The 17,167-nt window shown below is 50.3% G+C and overlaps 1 protein-coding gene across 1 annotated transcript; it reads right to left on the bottom strand.

Moving 5' to 3' along the window:
- Nucleotides 1-5,984: 5,984 nt before the first annotated feature.
- On the bottom strand, nucleotides 5,985-12,059 carry FOXF2 (forkhead box F2). The gene is given in 3 exon segments (XM_058832233.1): nucleotides 5,985-6,938; nucleotides 10,855-12,034; nucleotides 12,036-12,059. Coding segments are annotated over 3 exon segments (1,371 nt in total). The 3' UTR covers nucleotides 5,985-6,771.
- Between the last annotated feature and the right edge of the window lie 5,108 nt (nucleotides 12,060-17,167).

Here is a 17,167-nt window from a genome sequence, read left to right as displayed (position 1 = left end):
GACAGAGCCTCTGATCCTGCTGAGCAGCTTGGCTGAGTCCTGCACTCTGGTTGTGCTTGTTCAGATTAAGTTGGACACCTTCAACGGGTAGTTGAGCCAGAATCCTCCTACCCCCTGCTCCTCTGCTGCCCTGAAACAAGCTTATGTTTGTTTGCTAGAGGTCACTTATCTTGAGCTATCACTTTTTTCCTATCCACTCTTCCTTGCTGCCTCACACTAAGCAAAACCAATATACTGAGGTATTGAAGTGTTCCCACTTTTCAGTGCAGCTTTGTTTCTGCTTCAGAAAGGAAAAGGGGGTACACTGCAATGAAAGCAGGATTTAGTGCATGATATGAGGAGTAGACTTTGATATCTATTTTTAAGGGACCTAATAATTCTGCCTTTCGTTATGACATAGTGGATCTTCCTATTGTGGCTGCAGATGTTACTCCCATTCTTGAACCTTTTTTCTCGATGATTATCCCAACTTGAAAACATTCACATGGCTCCCTGAAATCTTCACCCTCTCTGTTATGGTTCTGCCTGTTATGTCACCTGGAATCAAAGTACACTCTCCCAGTGCTATTCTCATGTTCCTTTTTCCACTCTGGTGAACAACTCTGCTTTTCCTTCAATAATGGCTGAGAGGCCATCTGGCATTAAGAGACCACATGCCGAAAGACAAGTGGAAGAACCCGAAAGCATTTCTGTGTTCTGCAATTTTAATTTATCTTTAATTTGTTGAATTTGTGTGTCTTTAATGTTGAAGGCTCTTTATTCCCTTTTTAAAGAAGAGTGAATCCTCTTGCTGACTCTAATCTTCACTGCATCTTCCCCCTCCCGTTTGTTCATATTCTCTCCAGCACAAAGGACGAGAAGCACCATCCTGTAACCAAATAACTTTCTCTAAGCCACCAGAAAATGCTCTGCAAGCCACCAGTGGTCAACAAATCTCTGGCAAGGAAATATCCAGATTAAAAAAAAATAAAAAAAATAAAAGAATTCAAGAGGGTCCAAGGCCTGATTTTAAGGTCTTGATTTCATGAGTAAGATCGTCCAGAAACTTATAGCACTGATCACGCTTTAGATCCAGTTTATAACATTCAACTGTTTCATAGGGAAAAGCTGCCTTCCTTTAACACAAGGATTCCTAGTCACAGACACTGCCTTGTTTAGCTTCAATCAGCTTTGGGGAGGTGCTACCACTTCAAAGTTGGTTGTATTGGTGCAGCTTGCAGCTGTACATGTCTAAACGAGGGATTACAGTAATGGAGTGTCTGTAAACACCAGTTATGCAGTTTGAACTAAATCACACTTTTCATCATATCAGAAAATGGTTGTGCGTGAGACACCATCTCAAAGAATAATTTTAAACTAGTTAGAGAGATTTTTCATCAAGTAAAATGTGTTTGGTGTATGTTAATCGGGACAGGTATAAACCAATCCAAAGAGGATCTCTGAAAATGAGATAAGATTGTGTACATAAGGGATTTCAGTAGCTCAACTAAATCAGTTATAAAACTTCTAATTTAAACTAATGCTACCTATATTTGGACAGTAAGAATTAATGGGCTGCAACTCTACTGCAAGGAAAATGTTCCCAGTGAGGATCCAGTCCAAGAAATCCTGTTCCTCAAAAGCAGCACAGTCTTTTTGAATTACCCTAAAAACATCAAATTACCTGTGAACTCAGTGGTACTTTGCACACCACCACAAATTCATTTTGCAATGCTTAAAATAATCGATGTAATGCAGTTAGCATTTCCGCATAATCTCCTAAATAAATCTAAATCCACTGTTAAAATATCATCTAATTTCCAGCTGCAGTTTGGTAGCAGTGGCCCAACATATTTTAAAACCTCCTCCTCCTCCCTGCATATTTCTTTTTGGAAAAGACCAGTGGAGAAGCCAATAGATTTCTATAAATCACTGCTGGATGAAAACAAGCATAAAAAGGAGGCTTGAAGTTGTTTAATATTACAGATGTTTTGGAGCTCTATTCAGTAGTTGGCAAGTCCCATGAAGCTGCTCTGAATTCTTTATAATCTAGACACAAAGATCATTGAACTCTGAAAGAACCTCTGGGCTTTTATTCAAAAATATGTTGGCTTCTATTTACCTCTTTCTTCATTTATATCTATCAAATGGCTCAATATATAAATAAAGCCCGGGTGTTCTTATTAGCTAAGGCAGTATTTCATGCAGATTAATGCCAGCAGGTTTTGTAGAATACATCTCTATTCAAAGCTGGAGTATGTTTTGAATTAATTTTCATCCTGTATATGAATCAGGTATATTCTACTCCTTTTCTTATACAGACCTCAGCTGCAGCACATAGGAGGAACCTGTAGTGTTTCATTCTAGTCCCATCATCCTTCTTCAGCAAAGCACTTTTAACTCTAAGCGTCTGCATAATCCCATTGATTTTAATGGGAGTACTCATGTGCTCAGGTATATTAAAATTATAATTGAAAACAGCACCTTGCTTTCTCAGGGCCTAAGTGACATACCTAGCATTTTATTGAACAGTCTTATTTAAATATTACCTCATGTATATGTTACGAGCAAATCTTTCTAGTTCAATAAAATCAGGCTTATTGTTATTGAGTTAAAAAAAAAATAAAAATCTTTACTTTCTTTTGCCTCCAAAGCAGGCTAAAACTCTCACACTAAACTGAAAATATTGTGTTGGCTAAAGGTATTTTGCCAGCTGAACCAAAACACAGCAAGATGTTCATCTGCTGTTGCTCTTAATAGAATAATGGGCAAGAAGATTTAATGGGATTGATAAACTTACTGTTTTAAAGAATGCTTTGGTCCACTACCAGCTAGAAACTCGACATCCCACATAAGATATCTCAGCATTTGGCTAATTTTGCCAAAGTTAAAACGATTGCTCAAATGATCCCAGCTTTCAAGTGGTTGAGTGGGGTTTTTTTCTGTGTAATATAAACACCCTCACAAGCAAAATCCCTCCACTGGGGCAGCAAGACTGTGATGAAACCAGAGAATGGAGAAAATATATATGTAAGATTATAGCGGATCACACGCAAACTGAGGCGCTCCGGCGTGATTTCATTCCCATCCCACGGAGACTCTGCCTAGTGCGTTCTAATAATGGAAATGTTTGGATTAGTCTATGTTCAATCCATTTACCTCAGCACCTCACCAAATGTGAGCTATGCCATCAGTCTAGATGACTAACTATTTGTAATTTAGTTGTAGCTTTCTTGTAGCTGTGGTGCTCCGGGGTCATTAGGGAGGCACGGTTTGCATTACTAATGCATTAGACCGACTGGTCTGGTTGGAAAAGCTCATGTAGCTTTCTGGATACACAAGCTGTCCACTAGGATAGAGCAGAAGTGAACCTAGAAGTTCTCTGCTCCCATCCTCCTTTGAGCCCACCTGAAAGGACAAAGTCACTGTGAGGGCTGAAGTCTTGGGCTGAAAGTCAGTGACTTTATTTTTCAGACGCGGCAGAAGTGTGAGACTGTAGTTGGGTGCTACTTGGGTTGGAATGCTGCTGAGAGGGGAAAAAGTATCACTTAGGCCTCTTAGAATCGAAATATAGGGAACAAAGCAGTCAGGGACATGTTAGCAGGCAAGGATTTAATAGCAAAAGAGGAAGAGAATGGACTGTTGTCAAAGAAAAGAGCAGTAACTGAGAGCTGCAGAGACACAGACCTTCCCATGTTTTATACCTACCGGTGCTCACTTTAGCATAGCAGCTACAGGTTTCCCTACAGACCAACTAGCAAATGCATGCTCAGTTTTGGGTCTGCCGTCCTGGACTCTTTCACAAAGCTGAGACTAAATATACACATCTAGATTTTCTAGATTTTGTTTTGTTTTTAGATAGGGTTTTGTTCTCTCATGCTAGAAATTTCAGCTTTCTCTGACACTGTAAGTCCCCACAAGTCTCAGAGATGAGTACTGCGTCACTGCTGCTGTGATTAGAAGTCCCAGTGTGCTGGATCTCTGATGGAGAATTTCTTTTTCTGAAATGTGAAGTATTTGGGTATGTTCAGTGGCTGTTAACAAATGTTAAAAGATGCAGGGAATTTTTAACTGTATGGCTAAAATATAAATACCTTGTCCTCACAGTGGCATAGCTCTTGGTCATGACTCTCACTGGCTCTGCGGCCACTGGAGTTCTTTAGACTAAACAAGGGCTGAATTCCTGGGGTAGAAGGTACGGCAATAAAATCAAATATCAAAACAAAATCAGATCAAATTAACTTAAAAATCTGTCTGCTTTTTTCCTCCCTGTCATTTAAGTCACCCTTAAATTCAAAAGAAAGAGTTTCAGCTCGTTTTACTGGCAGCACCCAGAAACATACTGATGTCTAAATAGAGTACTGCTTCTGAAACGTCCTTTGTTTGAGATGCTTTAACGGGAAAAAGAGAACTTTAATAGTCTTAAATCACCAAGGCAGAACACAGAAGTCCAAAACCGAAGGATGCCCTAGCAAATCCTTCCCCTTTCTTAGGAGAACAGCCACTGGGAGCATTACCCACATCTTCTGGTATATAACAGCACTCAGAAGGTGGGGGGAAAAATAATAATAGTTTAAAATAAATTCTCTGTGACAACATTTTGCGAAGCTGCGGAGCTGTGGAGCTGCGGGGGCCGGGCGCTGTGCGGGCCGGGGCCGCTGGAGGGCACTGGCGCCCCGCGCCCGGCCGCCGGCAGGGAAAGGCAGTTTTTTTCTCTTTGAGGTCCTGTCATTCCTGTGTAAACAAGTTACGTTCAAGTGTTTAGGATATAAATTACGACCATGCAGGCTTGCCTCGGAAAGAATGTAAACACAGCACTGTGGTCGGAGCAAACTCTGAAACTGACTTTATAATTTATCACAGGCCCTGAGAAGCTCAGGGAAGAAAAGGGCATGTCTGAGCATAAATATGTATTTTAAAGATGAAGAGTTTTATCTCTATGTATAATTACATAGATATAATTTATATATGTGTGTGTGTGCGCGCGCTCGTGCACGCATATATATATATACACATATATATATATATATGTGTATAAATATATATGTATATACATACACACACACACATACATATATATGTGTGCACACATGCACAGAGCATTTTGCTGAAACTCCCTTCCCTTTTTTAGCGCTCGGGCGCGGGGTCGGGCAGAGTCGGGTGTCGGTGCGCGTTCAGGTGCGGGGACAGCTCTGTCCCCGTCCGACGGGACGGGCTGTACGGGGGGTGGTGGCCGTGCCGAGCTGCCCCCGGGCCGGGCCGGGCCCTGCGGGGTGGGTTGGGAGCGCATCTCCGGGCCCTGGGGCTGGCTCAGCCCTGGGCTCTGCAGGATGCACAGACGAGCAGCTCCTGGCGCCCGGCTCCGACTCTTGGCCGCTCGCCATCCACGGGGCACGGCGGCACCGTGGGGACAGGGGTCGCTTTGCTTGGGATGCTTCGGGGGCCCTTTTTTGTTTTCTTTTGTACTTTTTTTTTTCTTTTTCCCCTCTCCGGCCCGGTTCCCTGTCCACATCTTTGTCGGTGCTTGCCCCAGACCTTATCAAGCCACGGTTTTATCGCAGCCCCCCGTGACGTGCCCTCTCGGGCGCCTGCCCCCACACCTGGCAAAGTCCCGTCGGGCACTTTGAGGCTCCGAGGGCTCTATGGGGAAAGGGGACACCCAGACGTATCCCTAAAGAGCGGGGAGGGCGTTTCAGACCTGGAGGCGCCCTACAAGAAGGGATCATGCAGTCCCGAGCCTCCCGCTTTTGTGTCCTCTATCTGCCTCGGTTATTCCAAAGTCTGTCCAGCAGCGGTGGGAAGCAGGGTGGGAAGTGGGTGTCGGCGGGAGGTGCAGCCCAGAGAGCACGGCACTGGCCCCCTCGGGTCAATCTCTTGCTCCCCTCCTCCGCCTACAGAGACTGGAGGATGTGGAGTTGCATCTTTAACCCTCTCAGATGCTGGGGTGAAAGAGTTTTCTCAGAAAGAGCCAAGGGAAAATAAGTGCCTGTTCAGTGATAGTCGTTATATACATTTTATTGGAAAAAAAATTTTTACAACAAAATATTTTGGCAAACTGTAAAAAGTATACATAAGTGCAAATATATTCTCCTTTTAAAGCAATAGTGTGTGAGTATACACGAGATTTATTTAAAATAATTATTTAAAAATATTGTGGTAGAAAACAATTTTTGTAAAAATAAAAAACAAAACATCGTATTGCTGCAATACTGGAAAAAAAAAATGAACTTTTCTTACAGTCTATACACAAAAGGGCTAAACAATACTGTTTTAATAATATCAATCGGTCGGTGCTGAAGTCCATACAAAGTGTCCTTGGTGGGGCTCGGGGAGAGAACACAATAAAAAAATACATTTCCCGCTAACGCAGTAACAGAAGGGGGAGTCCTCGTAGGTGCGGAGACACTTATTTTTCTTATACAAAGACACTTTGTCGTATAAAAATATGTCGAATTGTTCCCTTTCCCAAAGCTCGGTTCTTTAGGAGATCACAAAAAGGCGGTTTATGATTAAGGTGGTCAGACTTGGCATAAGGACACTTACGTCCCCCCTAACCCAAAATATCACGTAAGGCATTTTTCTTTTAGTAAGACCTTTGGAGCATTAAATCGGCTGCACGTGTCCTTCGGGGGGTGGAGTGGGACCGAAAACACTGCTTCCTTAGGCAAATTTGCTAAGTGACTCGTGTACTATCAATGCTATCAGAGTGCACATTATATTTAATCTGCGTGGGTCCGTCTACACCTCGGCTCTGTTCAGTGACACCTGATTGTCTCTGTTGGGGCGCTGTCCTCACATCACGCAGGGCTTGATGTCTTGGCAGACGCTTTGGTGGTGGTGATGGTGGTAGTAAGATCCACTAGCAGACGGGTGAAATGAAGAAATGCCATTAAAATTGAGGACAAAATCTTTCCTGTCACACACCGGGGAGGGATGATGCTGGTAGCGAGGCAGTCCCACTGCAAGAGAAGGAAATAACAAGAGCTGCTCAGAAGTCGGAGAGCTTTACCCGGGTGGAGCAATCCTTCCTCCCTCACCCTCAGGGAGGAGAGGCTGCCTGTGCAGAGCTGGCACACAGCTCCCTTACCCCCGGGCTCGGCTCCCCCTGCAAGGTTTGGTAGCTCCACTTTGGCCTCCCTCACAGAGCACTTGGACGCTCCCCCAGGGGCAGAGCCTGACCCGCTGCAGGGCAGAGAGACCGGGGGTTCCATTGCCCCGAGCGAGGAGGGGAAGTGGAATCTCCGGAGCCCCGCATTGCCTGCAGCTCGGCTCGGAGGTGCTCCCGTGCTCGTAGGAGCCCCGAGCCTGCTCTGCGGGGATGTTCTAGACTACAGAGCCCTGTGGCACGCAGGCTGAGGAGAGGAAGACATGCGGAGGTGGATGCCCACGGACACGTGCCCAACCGCATCCCGAGCTCGCGGACATCTATGAGCATCCCTCCTGCGTGGGCACACACGCATTGCTGTCTGTCCGCCCTCTGCCTGGGTAGTCAGCAGCGTGGAGAGGTGGTTCAGCCTCGGCGTGGGGGGTAAATGGGGGAGCGTGTGTTTTTTGAGTGTGTATGTGAGAGAAAGAGGAGACGATATCACTTGCGTGTTTTCCTGCGTGCACCACAGACATTTGAACCCGATTCCCATCTCTCCTCGCTCTTCCCGCTGCCCACCCCGTTCCTGGGAGGATTTTGCTTCTGACTTGAGCGGCTGCAGGTTGAATTCCAGTCAGGATCCATTTGTGTGTTGATACAGTATGTATTTATTTATGTGTGTGTGTGTGTAAGAGCGTTCACGCCTTTTCGCGCGTGTGCTTTCATAAACATAAGATACACCCTACGGTTCATCAACAACAACAAGCCAAGTACATCCGCGGCACCGGCATGTAAATGACCTTGCAAATTCCCATTGTAATTTCCCACAGCCTAAGGCAGCCTTTCGGGGGCCGCGTGGGAGACCTCACCCCACCCCCAACACCGAGCCGTAGGACCGTGCTGGGATCTTTGGTCTGGCAGAATTCCTACTGGATCCGGCGGGGAGGGGAGCATTGCCCGAGCAAGGCCCGCAGGGTAGAGCGAGAGAGGGTTTTGGTTTGGCGTGTGGATGTCAAACTCGGCTAGCGGGATCCTGTCAAGTATGACCGAGGGTCAAGGGGAAAAAAAAAACAACAAAAAAAAAAAAAAAAACAGCGAGGAGAAAAAAAAACAGCAAAAGAAAGTTCAGGAGAGTGAGGGTGTAGGGGAGGGAAAAAAGGAAAGGGAAAAACAGGAGGGAAACGTCCCCGGTTTTCCTCAGGATGGCGAAGCCGAACCCTTTGGCGGCGTCGGCCGGCGGCGCGCACAGCCCGTTCTCCCCCGGCATTGTCCCCTCCTTCACCCCGCAGAGCTCACTTTATAAAAGTGATTATTTCGCTGGATTTCCTCGGCTTTCTAATAACCCTGCTGGTATGCTCACCATAAACTGGGGCACTTTATTACAATCCTGATTCAATCATTTAGCAGGATTTAATAGTCTGCGAAAAAAATCCGGCTCCCCCCGCCCCCCCAGCTTCAAAATCCTTTTAGCAGAACCAAGCCTCCTGTTTCCAATTTTTACCACTCTTATTCTTGGGTCTGATGTAAAATCACGGTTTTAAGTCCTCCCTGACGCTGTCATAGGTAGAGAATTACTGACCGATCAACAGCGATTGCCACCGAATTTGCTTTGCATTTAACTAAGAGAAAGGGAAAGGCAAATTTCACTTCCTACTGCTTTTTGAGGAGGCAAAGATTATTGCTGTGTACAAGTATAAATAAAGGATTTCGAATCCTTTTCCCCCATCTCCTTTCACTATTCTGAAATAGTTATGCCACAGAGATTTTACATATCATGCACAAATAAGGATTGGATCCACTAAAGAAAAAAAAAAAAAAAAAGAAAAAAGAAAGAAAGAAAGAAAGAAAGAATTTGGTTTGATTTCTCATTCAGTTAATCAAGGACTGGGTATGGCTTGCACTAAAATCTTGGGCCCAGATACTGAAGCTGTAGAAAATAAGTGGAGAAAAACCGTTTTGCGAAGTGATGGTATTAAATCTGAGCTGCTGGAAGCGGACGCTCGTGGTCGGCATTAAGACAGCGTCCATCGGTCCGTATGCGTCTGTATCCGTCCTTGGACAGAAACAAGTGGGATTTAAACCTCCCTAGCCTCGGAAACCGCACTGGAGCTCCGGGACGACCAGAACCCTTATTCTCTCTCCCTTTGCATTTTGTTTTGTAGATGTATTCTTGGGCTGTTTCTGGATGAAAATTTCTCTTCCAGGAATCAGCTTTCTTACCTCAGGTGTCTGGCAGGAGGAGGAGGCAGCTGCCTCCCAGCCCCGCTCCCCGGGCCAGTCCCACTCCCGCACCACGCGTGGCCCCATGGGCCCTGCGTGGCGGACTGTGAGTCCTCAAATAGTAAAACAAACAGAGAGAAAGAAGATCCAAAGAAAAGAAAAAGAAAATAAAACAAAAATCCAAGCAAAAACAACAAACCAAAGCAGAAATTCCTAACGGAAAAGGTACGTAGTTCGGCTGGGGATGCCCTTGTGAACCCGCCGGCCTCTCGCCCTGGCTCTAAAAAGCACGTGGAAGGACGCCCATAGCTCCGAAAAGTTGGTTTAAACCTCAGCAGCAGAGCCCTGTGGGCACAGAGGAGCCCAGCTGGGGACGCATCTCGTCCGCTCTGTCCCCTGCTCCCAAACGCCGGTAAGACGGCGGCCCGCTTTGCAGCCGCCTCTCTCCAGAAAGCACATCAGGGCTGTTTAGGGGTTTGGGACTTTTGTTTTTGAGCGAGGAAAGTTTGCAACCGCTTGTTCTCCCCTGACAGCCCACGTCCCTTCTGCGGTGATGACAATGCGACTTGCAGGGCGGCTGCCCTCCCCACGGCGACAGCGAGCTATGGGGAGGCCAGGGCAGGCTGCGGGGCTCGCAGAAGGACAGGAGAATGATTGACAGGCGCCCACGGAGGGGGAGGGAGGGGACCCAGAGCTGAGGGTCGTCTGTATTTGTTACTTGTTGAAATTCCCATAAAATTGAACAAGACCCCGCTCTCATAGGGGTTAAGTCAGGCTAAAATCCTCTTCGGTGTGGTCCAGCCCAGACTGTCTTTGTTTGCTTAACCTCTGGGACCCACGTTTAAAAGGGCTATTTGGAAAAATTCCCCGTAAGAGCCCAACATCTTTTACCCATTTTTGTGCTCGGATTTTTCTGAGCAGACATTGTCTGTAATCACCGGCCGGGGACGGGGTGAGGGGGTGGCAGACAGCGACCAGAAAACTCTTTCCCTCCGGTTGCAGAAATATACTCGATCCGCTTTAATCTTTCTAGCATTTTTTTTAAATAATCGGGTGGTATTGTGTTAGAGGCTTTTTATTTTCATTTCAATTCCTTTTTTTCCCCCCCGGTATGGTTTAGAGGATAATACTTGACGCCTTTATTTGATCACTCCTGCGGCGCGTCTCCGTGGAGCGCGGTTTACCGAGGCGGCGGCGATGCCCGGCGGCGCTCCCCGCCAAATGAAGCCGCAGCACGGGGCTGAGAGGCCAACCCGGCACCGGGAGGGGGACGTGCGAACCGGACGGAGCCGGGACGAAGCCGGGCTATCCTCGGAGTGCTCCTTCTGGGCGCTGGGCAAGCAGGAGAGCTGCTCGCAGCCGTGCCCGCAGCCGCCCCCCTCAAACAGCCCCCCGTCCCGAAACAGAACAGCTCCAACCCACGCGTGGTTTTTTCCCCCTCTCGCAGACAATGCACCTCTTTTTTTCCGACACCGTGGTGGTCCGGGGTTCCCCGGAAACCTCTGTCGCCGGCGAAAACCCCCTCCGGCGCCGCGCTCCCCTCCGCCCCCGCCGCCCCTCCGCACCCCTACCTGAGAGGTCGTCGCGGGGGCTCTGGTGCAGGTATCCCTGCTCCAGGGAATAGGAGGGCACGCTGGAGTGGATGCCGGAGGAGGCGGCGTTGGCGGCGGGGAGGCCCTGCTGCTTTATGTAGGGCGAGGCCCCCGAGGCTGTCCAGTGAGCCGAAGGGCTCGTGTAGGGCGAGTGGCACTCGATGGCGCTCGCCATGGCCGGCGACGAGGGCACGGGGCTGCTGCTGCTGTCGGGGCCGTAGTCCCCGTTGGCAGTCACCGGGCAGCTGGCCATGTAGGTCGAGCCGGGGTTGGGAGACATGTGTGGGACGTGGTGGCCGCCGCTGAGTCCCTCGTAGCCGCTGGCCATGGCGTTGGGCATCATGTCGAGGTTGTAGCCATTGGAGTGGCAGGCGAGGGAGGCGGGGGGCGCCTGGAAATCGAAGCCCTGAGGGAGGATGGAGGCGCCGAAGCCCAGCCCGTTCATCATGCGGTACATGGGCTTCAGCGCCTGGCATTTCCTCCTGAAGCCGCGGGGCCGCCGTCGGAAGGAGCCCTCCTCGAACATGAATTCGCTGGCCGGGTCGATGGTCCAGTAGTGGCCCTTGCCCGGGCGGCCCAGGCCCTTGGGCAGCTTGATGAAGCACTCGTTGAGGGAGAGGTTGTGGCGCACGGAGTTCTTCCAGCCCTGATAGGAGCCGCGAAAGAAGGGGAAGCGGGCCTGCAGGAACTGGTAGATCTCGCTGAGGGTTAGGCGCTTGGAGGGCGAGCTCTGGATGGCCATGACGATGAGGGCGATGTAGGAGTAGGGGGGCTTCTCGGGCCGCCGCAGCCCCGAGCTGGCCTTCTTGCTCTTGGAGGACGCGGCCGCCGCCGCCGAGGAGGAGGAGGAGGAGGTGGAGGTGGAGGAAGAGGAGGTGGAGGTCTCCAGGGCGGAGGAGGGCGGCCGGCTCATCTGGAGAGCTCCGGGAGCCGGGCTGCAGGAGCGGAGAGGGACCGGGGGCTCCAGCCGCTGCTGCCCGCTCTCGGTGGTCATCTGGCGGAGGGAGGGGAATGGGGCAGGGTGGGGTGAGGCTGGGAGGGAAGGGGGGGAGCCGGGCGGGGTGGGTACTGGGGCGGGGGGTGCCCTGAAGGGGGAGAGCGGGGGGGGCGGTGGGAGCCGCTGTCCTCCGGGCACCTCCTCAGCGCGGCGGGCGGCGGTGGGGCGGCGGCAGCGCCCTGCGCATCCCTCCCCACGGTCCCTTGCGCAATGGCTCCTCTGCTTTCCGCCGGAGCCAGGCACTGGGCGGGATGGACCGGGACAGCCCCAGCCCCGGCCCCGGCCCCGGTCCGGCCCCCTCCCTCCCTGCGCCGCGCCGCCCGCCGAGGCTCCGCTCAGCGCCGCTCCGCTTCCTCCTCTGCCCCCCACCTGGGGACCATCCCGCTGCCTAATCCGGCAAGGAGAGGAAGCAAAAGAGCCTGCCCCCAGCCCCCCAATCTCTTCCGCACTATTACTCTTTCATATGTCCTTTCTTTTTTTTTTTTTTTTTTCCGTAAAAGGCTCAGCGCGATCGCCTATCAGTTCCTTCAATCTTGCTATTATTTTTTTCCTTTTCCCCGCAGACCCCCTAAATCCGGCCGAAAAATCAGCAGAGATAGAGAGAGGGAGAGGGGGAGGGAGAGGGGGAAGAAAGAGACCACCCCTTTTCCAGCTGGCCTCTGTCCACCCGTCATCTGGGCAAGAGGCGCTGCTGCTTCTGCTGCTGCTGCTGCTGCTGCGGCTGCGGCTGCGGCACCATCCCCGGCTCGCTCCCGCTGCAGGACTAGCACCGGTCCCGCTCACTGCCCTCCCGGGTTTCCCTCGGCTCCACAGGCACCGCTTTGCCCTCTGCTCCCGACACGGCCCCGGGGCGAGGCGAGCGGCTGCCAGCCCTGAGTTCCGCCGCTGAGCCCCGGGACACAGGGGCGCTGATGCGGTCGGGTGCTGGCGTAGAGGAGTGTGAGGGGATCGCCCACCCCGCGGAGCCCGAGGCAGCAGTGTTTACTGCTCCTCAAGCCTGCAAGACATCTGCTTTTTAAGACTTTTCGCTACCCCTTGCCACCTCCGTGGCCCTATAAAATGTCATTCATTTTATAGAGCAGCAGGGGTAGAGTCCGAGGACCAGGGATGCGCCCTCCCTCCACGCCCCGGGGACGTTGTCCCGGTGCAGCGGGTGGGTCACGCGTTCTGGCAAACGCCGCTTGCCGGAGGAAACGGGGCGCCGGAGGGGGCAGGGAGGAGAGGGGCTGGCAGAGGCACAGGCCTGCTCACGAATGATGGAGGAGGCTCCAGAATCAAACTGGAGACGCGAGGAGGACGGCGGCAGGACAAGAGGCAGAGCAGACAGGGATGCTGGAGCAAAGGAACGCGGGTGGGAAGGACGCAGGCAGAGCGGGACGCCGTGTCAGCGGCGTGCCTGCGGTGCTCTGTGTGTGTCTGTGTGTCCGTCTGTCTCCAGTGCAGCTCCGTGCTGAGAGCTCGCTGGTGGGTACGGGCAGGGAGGGGGTGGGGCTGGTCCCAGACAGTGACCTGCAGTTGAGTGGAAGCAGGCTTTTTCCATCAAACTCTGCCTGGATACCACACACAGAGCCCAAGTGTCAGTTTACTGCCCTGAGCCCAGCTCCTTTTCCCTAAGCTCCACAGTAATTAGACAAAGAAAACCTAAATTAACTGAACAGGCGTCGACAGCTTCCTCCAGATCACCACTGCTACATACATGGGAATGTGTCCGAAAATGGCTTGATTGTATCTGAGGATAAGCTAAGAAAAACACTACCAAGCCCGGCAATGTTTACGACACATTTTTTATAGAAAAAATAATCGCTCAGTCCATAGACCATGTTTACCTTTCCTGAGGCATCGATTTAAATTGTTCCCATAATTAAAAAATAAAATAAAAATATAAAAAAAGGAAAAAGAAAATTGAATTCTATCTATCTATCTATCTATCTATCTATCTATCTATCTATCTATCTATCTATCTATCGATTTGTGTGTCTGTCTTCTTATCATTTTTTTTTTTTCTGTTGTTTCCTGGAAAGGCAGGGAGGCCGATGTGCGATTCCTGATCTCGTTGAAACAACCCATTATGCATTTTTTTTTGAATTTTTTTTTTTTCAAATACCCGTTGTTTTATATATAAACATAATTTCTTGTTCGAGATCCGCGAGCGAGGGTGCTTTTTCACCTTCCTCGGCGGGATGTCTGTCTAAATGTCATCTTCGGATGACGCGTGCAAGTAATCTCTGAGATCTTCAGGAGACCAACGGAATTAAAGGCGAGGGGGAGGATCGCTGCCTGTAAATCACTCTAACCTGCCCCCTATTCAGACTGTTCGTAGCGATCATTACTTCCAGTCGAGCGGGGAAAATCGTTTACTCCCAGCACAAGGTGTCACGGTGTAGCGGGGTGTCATTGGTTTCTCGGCGGTGTGAGACGGGACAGGCAGGGAAGCAAAGCCGGGAAAGGCAGCCCGGTGGCAGAGCCGTGTGCTGCTACAATCCTGACTCGACACACTTCTGATACGGGAATCGTGGCTAACACATCCAATTTTCTACCTGTTAGCAACGTCCTCTTCTTAGCAGCAGATACTTGTTTGAAACACACAGTTAAAAAGTCTCCAAGACATGATCCCGATACTTTGAAAGATGATTTAAATTGCCTATGATTAAACAGAAGTGCATTTGCTATTTTGTGGAGATGTTTATTTTGGTTGGTGTATCCATTTCTGAGCTGATCCTAGTTTCGGAGCACAACTGGTTTGTTTTACCAAAGTATACGGAAATTAAACTTTTTGGCAGATTTGGTTACTCAGATGTTGTTGTATAATCATAGTTTTTATTCTAGGAAATCTCTTCATTATTGCGGTTTCAGTTTCATGTTCATAACACAGTCCCCTCTGCTTCGTGAGCTAAATGAAATAAGTTAGACTAAACCAGTTAAGAAAATGGAAGACAAATATGAAAGATAAATGTTTACGGTTATGTTGGAGTCCTTCCCCGTCCTTCCCCCCCACCTCCTTTTTTTTTTGTTCTTTTTCTTCTTTTCCTCCCTTTTTTAACTGCGTGCTTCAGGCTCTTTCCTCTCCTCTGAGGTTCTGCAGATGAGAAGCGTTTTTTCAATTAAAGCCGAGACTGAAACTTAAACAAATCCCTCCAGTATTGTAAAAGTGCGTTTCCTTAAGCCCTGGAGGATTTTCCTCCAACTGTCAGTTTCAGGGTGCCTGGATTTAGATCTCGATCTACAGCGACTGACAGAGATCCCTTTCCGCATGAGGGGCATGCGGGCATTTTAACGAGCTGGAAGGAGCCTTGTGGCCGCAGTGCAGCGCCCAATTCCCGGCCCCTGCGGCCCGGGGCGACCACCTGGAGGGTGTGGAGAGGGGGCAATCCCACCTCGGAGGAGGGAGCAGAAAGGCCAGGATGGGAAGGGACTCTCAGCGGTCTTGTGCCGTCCTTTGTGCTGCTCCCGGGACCTCTTGACATCTCGGGACCTCTGGCAGTAGCAGTGCTATCCCGATGTTTGTTTAGAGAAGTTTTTCCGCTTTTTTTTTTTAACGCCCCCCTTCCTTTTTTTTTTTTTTTTTTTTCCTTTGCATACGCAATGGGCAGCAGGCGTGACTCTTTTTATAGAAGCTGCCATCAGGACCCTTCTTCCCATCTCACATTGAAGAGTCGTCTCTCCCTCCTTTCCCGAGGCAGAGGAAAAGGAGAGATGGTCACGACAATCCGAAGGGTTGAGACACCTCCCATCTCAAGGGCAGACAAGGACATTCAGCGCAAATGCACCGCATTTTCCCGTGTGGGAAAAAAATACCCCAAAAAACCAGCCTGGCTCCCAAAAGTATCTCCAGACACGCTCCTTTCACAGAGCGGGCACCTCTCGTAGCATTTTACCGGGGGTATCACCACGTGGGTTTGGCTGCATTTCCGTGAAGATACCGTAAGAAATTTTTCATCAATGTCTGAATGAGGGAGAAAGCTAAGCCTGGCACAGGACACCTCCGTGAATGTGGTGATCGTACAATCCTAGGGCCGCACCTTTCCCTTTCCTCCCTGCTACACAACTCTCAGGGTCGGTGCAGCTTTGTTCAGTGCCCGAGGACGGAGAGAAAGACCAGGCGGGAAACAAAAGTTTGGGCGAGAAGCCAGCCGAAGAGTAGAATCTATTTGACTTTAGGGAAGTGTGTGTGTGTGTGTAGAAGGGGAAAATCGGCCTCAGCAGGTGGGAGAAGAGTCTCTACTCAACTCTCCCACGCTGGAGCTGCAGGACCCTGGCTCCTGGGGGCGTCCCGCAGGGAGCCGGGGCTCCGCGGACCTCAAGGGCCGGAGGACCCCGTGGAGGGGAAGTGCGAGCATTGAACACCGGGGACGAGAAATATCCGCCCCCCGCCGCCCATTCCACCCTCCCCCCCCCGGACAGGTCCTGCTTTCACAGGCATTTGGTCTCTTCAGCGGGCTGAAAAAGAGTTTCTCAGCGTTTAGACTTGCCGGGGGACACCTACACCTAAGATTGGGTGTAGGTTCATTGTTCAACCCCCAGCTCTCCCCCTCCAAGACTGCCTGCATCTCCTGCATCCCACCCCAGCCTCATCACTGCCCGGGAGCCGTGGCAGACAGACATCCTGCCAGTCCGAGGTGCCCGCGCTCCCTCGGAGTGCCCTAAACCAGGGTTCAGCCAAGCCGAGCTCCTCCAAGCCGCGGGGCTGTCCCAGGGGCACCGCCGGTGGTCTGCAGGGCCCCAGCGGGCAACCTGTCCCGCACACCCTTCTGCGCTTTCCCGGCATGGTGGGACACGAGAGAAAGGGGGTCCCCAGATGCGGGGTAAAGCAGGGGCTCCCACTGATGGAGGGGACCTGGCCGCCCTGCAAATAACACGGGTGTTTCAGCAGCCGGCCGGACCTGCGAGGACATCGCGGCGAATAAACCTGCAGAGACACGGTCCTCGTGTAGTAACAGGGCTGGTTTTGTGTCAGCCCCGGAGTACTTCCACCGAGTGTTTTTGTGCGTAGATTTGCGTTTCCTATAGCAGATGACAATGTTAAAGGTTTTATCCCCTCCCATCTCTGCACAGCTCCAACTGAACTTCCCGGAGCATCAAAATAAACCCCCTACAGCGGTCAGGATATAGGTCACCTCTCTAAAAGGAAACACAACCCTTCCAAAAATATAAAACATCTTTGACGTAGAAAAAAAAAATACTCTTTTGTCTCCGAGCATCCTCTGTCGGTGTAAATAAAACGTGACAGGCGCGGGGTAAAATAAGAAGCGGGATGTTTCGAGATCACAGGAGAGGCGAGGTCCCGGCGCAGTGCGG

The sequence above is a fragment of the Poecile atricapillus genome, chromosome 2, assembly GCF_030490865.1.
Source record: "Poecile atricapillus isolate bPoeAtr1 chromosome 2, bPoeAtr1.hap1, whole genome shotgun sequence".
In the NCBI taxonomy this organism is placed as follows: domain Eukaryota; kingdom Metazoa; phylum Chordata; class Aves; order Passeriformes; family Paridae; genus Poecile; species Poecile atricapillus.
The sequence above is the reverse complement of the archived record's forward strand: the minus strand, read 5'-3'. Positions and strand labels throughout refer to the sequence as shown.